General features: G+C 44.5%; 1 protein-coding gene across 1 annotated transcript; it reads left to right on the top strand.

Annotated features, from left to right (window-relative positions):
- Positions 1–3,538: 3,538 nt before the first annotated feature.
- On the top strand, positions 3,539–4,048 carry LOC147921349 (uncharacterized). The gene has a single exon (XM_087497644.1). The coding sequence runs from the start codon at positions 3,539–3,541 to the stop codon at positions 4,046–4,048; it is 510 nt and encodes a 169-aa protein (XP_087353770.1).
- The last annotated feature ends 3,536 nt before the right edge of the window (positions 4,049–7,584 follow it).

Below are 7,584 nucleotides of genomic sequence, written 5' to 3'. Positions count from 1 at the left end.
TCCAGTAGTGCCCATTCCTAATGACCACATTTTGGAGGAACCAGTTGACGACAATGAACATATCCATGATGCACAAGCGGATGTTAAGCCTTAAGAGATTGACAACAATTCACCCCGTGGTGATATGGATGCTGTGATGACTGCTAGAGGCAAACACAAGAGAGAAGTAACACACGATCCTAATGCTAGAACTGTTAGCTCCAAAGCCACGAACTATGAAATTGGAGAAGGAAGCTGCTCTGGGGAGAACCGTAGTCCCCAAGGTCTTGACCGAGGTGCGGTGGGCCCGGTTCCACCATCTCCTCCATGAGGACAGCCGCTTGGAACTGTAGAGGATTAGGCAATGACCTTGCAGTTCGACGTCTAAAGGAGATAAAGAAAACTTTCTCTCCAGACATCATTTGCCTCTTTGAAACAAAACAGGATGATGACACTGTCAGAGCAGTAGGTGCTGAATTAGGATTTGATCATGTAGCAACAGTTCCCCCTGTTGGTTTAAGTGGTGGTGTAGCCTTATTTTGAAAAATAGTTGTATTTATGTTTCTGTTCTTTCTCAATCCCCAAACCTTGTAGACACTCATGTTCAAGTTAATGGATTTGGTTTCTACTTGTCATGTGTTTATGGCAATCCAAATCCATCCTTACGTCACTTGGTTTGGGAACGGTTAGAACGGATAGCAGTGAATAGAACTGGGCCTTGGATGACTGTAGGTGATTTCCATGAGATAAAGAGTAATAGAGAAAAAAGTGGAGGTCCTCTTGGCCCTGAAAGCTCTTTTGCTGATTTCAGAAGAATGATCCAAGTGTGTGACTTGCAAGATTTGAAACATACGGGTGATCCCTTTTCCTGGATGGGTAAGAGATATAGTCATGACGTCGCTTATTGTCTGGATCGCACAATGGTGAATACTGAATGGCTTGCACAGTATCTAGCTTCTTATGTTGAGTTTCTTGAACTAATTGAATCAGATCATCAACCGGTTATCACTACTATATCTAATGACTTCACACCACGTCGAGGCCACTTCTATTTTGATGCACGGATGGTTAAAAGAGAAGGTTTCAGTGTTGCAATTAATAAAGGTTGGTCGACTAGAAGACCAGGCCAAGCTATGTGCCTTAATACACGACTGAGTGAGTGCAGAAAGGCGATTTCCACTTGGAAAAAAACAAATAGATCAAATGCTCAGGAGGAAATTGGTATCTTGAAGTCACTTTTAGATAAATCTCACTCAAATGGTTTTAGCACACACCACATCCGAGACTTACGACAGAAGCTGACTTGTGCTTACCAGAATGAGGAAGAATTTTGGAGAATCAAAAGTCGTAAGACTTGGTTATCTAGTGGAGATCGCAATATAAAGTACTTCTTTGCTACTGCAAAAAGTCACACAGCTCGAAATAAATTGTTCTCTATCCTTGATGATGAACGTTATGAGCACTATGGTGATGGTGAGATAGGAAAGGTGGCATAAACCTATTTCACAAACCTATTCAAAAGTGAGTTGTTCCCCCAAAACAATCACTTCCATGTATTTTGTGACTTCCATCAAAGGGTGACAATAGATATGAATGAGGATTTGGTGAGACCAATCTTTGAGGAGGAAATCACCAATGTCGTGTTTGTTATTGGTGCAACAAAAGCCCAGAGACCTGATGGCTTCACTGGTGCTTTCTATCAAAACTTCTGGGAAACAACAAAGGATGCAGTAATACAGGAAGTCCATAATTTTTTTGAGCATGGAGTTTTTGACAGATCCCTAAATCATACCAATATCTTCTTAATCCCTAAGACCACTGATGCAAACCATATGAGTGATTTTCGCCCTATTGCATTGTGTAATGTCAGATACAAGATAATCTCCAAAGTCTTGGTTGCGAGACTTAAACAATATTTGCATCACATCATCTCTGAAGAGAAGGCTGCTTTCATTCCTGGAAGGAACATCACAAACAATGTGCTTATTGTACACGAACTTATTCACGCTTTGAAGGTTAAACGACGATGTGCAAACTCATATATGGCGATCAAAATAGACATCACCAAAGCCTATGATCGTTTGGAGTGGGATTTCCTACAATAAACATTTTTCAAATTTGGTTTTCATACCAAATGGATACAATGGGTTATGACATGCGTCAGAACACCAACCTTTTCAGTCAATATTAATGGTAATCCACAAGGTTTTATTCAACCGGAACGAGGAATACGGCAAGGCGATCCCCTCTCCCCGTACTTATTCATCCTCTGTGCTGAAGTCTTAAGTCATCTGATGAAGCGAGCAGAGACACAAGGTATTATTAAAGGCATAAGAATTAGTAATGCCAGCCCGCGGGTGAGCCATCTTCTTTTTGCAGACGATTCACTGTTCTTCTGTCAAGCAAACCCAAGATCCTACAAAGCTCTGAAAGACATCCTACTGCAATATAAGCGAGCTTCGGGACAGAAGATCAACACCAGAAAATCTGCTATAACATTTGGCAAACGAGTTCCAGCTACAACTAAAACACAAATTCGACAGCGACTCGACATACACAATGATGGAGGTTGTGGTAAGTATTTGGGCCTGCTTGAGCAGTTTGGTAAAAAGAAGATAGAGTTGTTCCAATATATAGTGGAGAAGGTTCAAAACAGAACAAAAGGTTGGAACAATAAGTTCCTTTCACAAGGAGGTAAGGAGATCTTATTGAATGCAATAGCTCTAGCAATGCCTGCTTATACCATGAACTGTTTTAAGCTACCTAAAGGAATCTGTGAGGAAATTGAAAAGATCCTAGCAAAATACTGGTGGAATACTCAACAGAATGGTAATGCGGTTCACTAGGTAGCGTGGGATCGTTTGAAGTATTTGAAAAAAGAAGGAGGGCTTGGTTTTAGGGACATCGAGACATTTAATGACGCACTATTAGCAAAACAAGCATGTCGAAAACTCCAACATCCAACCAGTCTTCTCTCACGTATTCTTAGAGGAAGATATTTTTCTGGTTCTAATATCCTTGATGCTTCGAGAGGAACTCAGCCTTCTTTAGGATGGCAATCAATCCTTGCTGGTCGAGATCTTATAAATAAGGGTTTACGATTTACGGTAGGGGATGGTACATGTATCAACTCTTGGTCTGATCCTTGGCTTCCAGTGCACCCTCCTCGTCCCTTCGGAGCGTTAATATTCCACAAGTTGACATGGCCACAGTGGATAGCCTCTTTTTGCCAAACAAAAGTGGTTGGAATGAAAGATTAATAAGGGAGACAGTTCATCTGGATGATATCAGTCACATTCTATCAATCAAGCTCAGCCAATGGCAGCACTAAGACTATTTAGGCTGGCATTACACGGATAATGGTATATACACTGTTAAGTCAGGCTATTGGCTTGCAACTCATCTTCCGGACCATGAATTCCAAGCACGACCACGATTTGGCGACCCACAAGTCAAGACTGAAATATGGAAACTAAAACTCCCACCAAAATTCAAGCACTTCCTTTGGCGATTGTTGTCAAATGATTTAGCTACAGGTTCAGAACTTGAAAGGCGTCATATGGCTGGGAATCCTTTCTGCAAACGATGTGTTACTGAGATTGAAACAACAAAACATCTTTTCTTCACTTGTCCACATGCAATGCAGATATGGAGAGGCTCAAACATCCCAATAACATGCCTTCTACATCCGAATGTTGCACTTGAAGCCAAAATTAAAGCAATCCTGCAATTTTACAAACAACGGAGATGCCATGATAGACTTTCCCTTCTGCCATTCTGGTTGTTATGGAAACTTTGGACAAGTCGTAACAAACTCACTTTTCAGAAACTAAATCACCATTGGTACCGTGATCTACGAGAAGCAAAACAAGAGACAAATGAATGGTTATCGATCCTGACTGCAAATACAGAGTCACCACCCCATAATCGAGCAGAAGATAACAGGCACAGAACAAACATTGATGATTGGCAAAAACCTCCTTCTGGATGGGTTAAATGCAATTATGATGGCAGTTTCATAAGTGAAACACGACAAGCTACATCAGGATGGTTGATTCGTGATGATTAAGGAATTTTCAAAGAAGTAGATCAACAAACAGGGTATGTCGTCAAATCTGCTATAGAAGCTGAATGTCAAAGTTTAACCTTTGCAATGCAACAAACATGGAACAGTGGATACACTAACATTATTGTTGATGTCCAGATCGGTCCAATTAGAGAGTTTTAGTTCGGTATTTAGAGGGTCGAAGTTTTCTGGACTGGGCCTATTGTTGGGGTGAAATCCACCCCTAACAGTATTCCCCCCCATCTTCAGTTCGTAGTTATGCAGAGAACTTTGTGTCCTCCAGTGATTCCCAGGCTGTCGCATAATCTTCGAACCTTTGTTTTTGACGACGAGCTGATCCAAAGTCGGCAAATGATGGCACTTGAAGGGTTCGTGAACAAACATTGGGAAATTGGAGAGTCGCGCGTGGGCTTTCCCGTTTCCCAAAAAATGCGGTCACATTGTCACGCGTTCATCTTAACACGCGTGACATCCGAAAGTTGTAACGTTGCTTCGATCCTCGAGTTGTAATGATGATTTCTTCGGGAATCTTCCTTTCAACCCTATAAATACTCGCCCCTTCCTCATTTTAGCTTCATTCCTCTCCATCAATCGTTTCCTCAGCTCGTCGTCCCAGGTACTCTCTTCCCTCGTCTTCTAGTTTGTCTATATATTGTTTTTCTTGAGACTCTATGGCCTCCCCCCGGTCCACTTCGTCTGATTCTTCGGCCGTGAGCCACCTTCGTCATAATAATTCGCCTGATTCTAGTGGTTCGACTAGATCGGATCGTTGTATAGCGAGGTCTCCGACGAGTAGCGACGTTTCTTCGGGATCGTCATTTGATTCCGATGAAATAATTTGGCCGAAACTAGAAACTTGGAGTTTATTATGTCAGTTCGGGACCCCCTCTGCTCGTCGAAGGGGCGAAAGGGAAGACCCACAACTGGGAAGGGTCTTATTTTTTCTTAAAAGTGGTTCCGGGGGTCGTCGAGGATCCTGCGATCCCTTTATTTTCTGGGTGGAACCTTTCACCTGGTAGTTCATCTTTCTTTGTCAGTTGTTCACGTCTTTTATATTTTTTGATAGTTACCCCGTTCGCTTCTTTGCAGTTGTCATACCGCAGTGCCTTCTTCCTTATCCTCCTGCGATACGAGCAGTGGGTCCATAGATTTGGCCAGGCTCTGGACAGAGGAAAGGAGGTCGTCCGAGAAAACAACAAGTTCCTCGACCGACAGCTAATAGTCACACTTTTTTCTTTGGTTCATTGACGACCTCTTCCTTTTTCTTTTTTTTTGTTTTTTTTTTTTTTGACTTGATTTTCGTGCAGCTAATACGATGGGGAGGCTTAATTTGGATGTTCCCAACGTGTCGGCTCGCTACCGTCAAGCGTATGGTCCACCTGCGCCCTCTCCACCTTCTCGCCCTGAGGTCCAACCCGAGACTCGTCCTTCCGTGGTCGACTCGTCACAAAGATCTCCTCCGTCTTCTCGCGATTCGCGTGCGGCTGAGATTCGAGCTGGCAAAAAGCTGGCATTGTGTTCGTCTCCCCTCCCATCAAATCTCTTAGCTCTTCCCGCTGGAGCTGATTCCGAAGGGAAAAAGCATGCGGGTGACTCCAGTCGTCGGAAGGAGCATTCCTTGAATCCTTCGCAGAAAATGACAGATCGATCTCAAGATCGATCGGACCGGTCGAAGCGGCAGAAGACCGTGGACTATCGGTGCGATTTCTCTCATACTTCGACGACCCGAGCTTTCCCGAACGACTTGGGTCAGGTCGTCTAATGCCGATTGAGAGGATGAAGGAGGGCGATAAGATCATCGATCTGGCGAATACCGCCTTCGAGGTTTGCAGTTCGTCAATTGATTTTTTTTTTACTTAAGTTCCCATTCCTGATTCATGGTCGTTTCAGCTCATAAGTCGCATCAACCGTCTCGAGTCTGGCTACGAGAGGCGTGTGTACGATCTGGAGTCTGCTGATTCTTCGACGCCTTCAGGTCCCTCGGTCGAGCAATTCAAGAAGCTCGAAGCTCAACTTGAAGAGGCGGTTCGTTCGAACCAGAAGCTGAGCGGGAAGATTTCCGAGTTGGAGCTTCAGCGAGATGTGATGAATTCTGGACAGGCTGCCCTCGTGTCAAAGCTCAACATGGCAGAAGCATCTTGTGCCCAACTTCAGACTGCTCTCGACAAGGAGACGACGAGGCTTAGGGCTCATCGTCGTTGTTTCGGTCGGTATCAGAAGATGGTTGCTTATCGTAGGGTTGCCAATTGTGCCCAGAAGATTTTGGATCGTCACAAGGCTCAAGCGGAGGCTGTTGAAGCATCTCGCCCGAAGTTGCTCGAGTACAATCAGGCCTTGGGGAATTTGCAAATGCTTGAGGCTTTGGTTTCCGATGGCCAGATCCCTCTTCTGGCTGATGGAGTACAGGAGAGGGTTGCTGCTGTGGCGGCTAAGCTAAAGGAGGAAATCCTCAAGATTGACATCACGGATCTCAATCCCGGGGATTTTGACATTTCCTCCATTTTTGTCGAGCCTTCCCCGGGTGTCGCGGATGATTCTGATTCGGAGTTCAAAGGAGGGGCGGATAACAGGTCAGAGCATGCGTCCAGTGAGGATGGGGAAGCCGAGGAAGAAAATACCGTTCCTCTGACACCAGCTTGCTCGTTGGATGATGATGCTCTTCCCCTGCCAAACGATTCGACGGTCGCTCCGTCGGTTGAGCCTAACGTTTTGGAGGTCGGTGATAATTCTCCCGTGGATGATCTCGTCGGTTGAGCCTAACGTTTTTTCTTTCTTTTGAACTTATCCCCGTGATGTAGCGGATGTTGGGTCGTTATGGCATTGTTTTTTGTTGTTGGAACTTAATTATGTTTTTTTTTGAATTGACGACCTTCTTTTACTCTGGACTCCATGTTTTTGCTTAGCTCGTACCGTCCTTATGTTTCTAAAATTTCTTCATGCTATTTCTTTAAACGTGCGAACCTTTCTCGTGTCGCGCTTAGATAATTCAGGCTCTTCCTTGGGATTGACCGAGGTCGTTGCGTCACTTTGCAAAAGCAATGTCTTCGGAGGAAAGCTTGACTTCGCTTCCCCTTGGTTGGGCGCAATTCTCTTGCGGGGAGGATGCCAACTTTGGCGAGAGTATATCCGCTCGTCATGCTTGGGCGCAATACTCTTGTGGGGAGGATGCCAACTTTAGCGCGCGACACGCGCTTGGTCAGCTCTTTTTAAGTCGCGAGCAGCGACTCGGCTTTTTCTTGTGTGAGTGCGACACACAGGAGTTGGCTTATCTTCTTATTACGAGTAGTGAGCTCGGTTTTATTATATAAGTGCGACACGCGATGGTCGGCTTGCCCATTAAATTGTGAGTAGCGACTCGGCTTTATTATATATGTGCGACACGCGATGGTCGGCTTACCCATAAAATTGCGAGTAGCAGCTCGGCTTAAATTATCTAGATGCAACACGCGGTGGTTGGCTTGCTCATGATTCTGCGAGTAACGACTCGGTTTAATTATATAGACGCGATACGCGTAAGTTCGGACCCCCCTTTTTAAAAT

Source organism: Camelina sativa, chromosome 18 (assembly GCF_030686135.1).
Source record: "Camelina sativa cultivar CO46 ecotype springtype chromosome 18, ASM3068613v1".
Classification (NCBI taxonomy): Eukaryota; Viridiplantae; Streptophyta; class Magnoliopsida; order Brassicales; family Brassicaceae; genus Camelina; species Camelina sativa.
The sequence above is the reverse complement of the archived record's forward strand: the minus strand, read 5'-3'. Positions and strand labels throughout refer to the sequence as shown.

Excerpts from the sequence above, each read along its gene's own strand:
- LOC147921349 (XM_087497644.1), top strand. The coding sequence starts at position 3,539 with ATGGCTGGGAATCCTTTCTGCAAACGATGTGTTACTGAGATTGAAACA.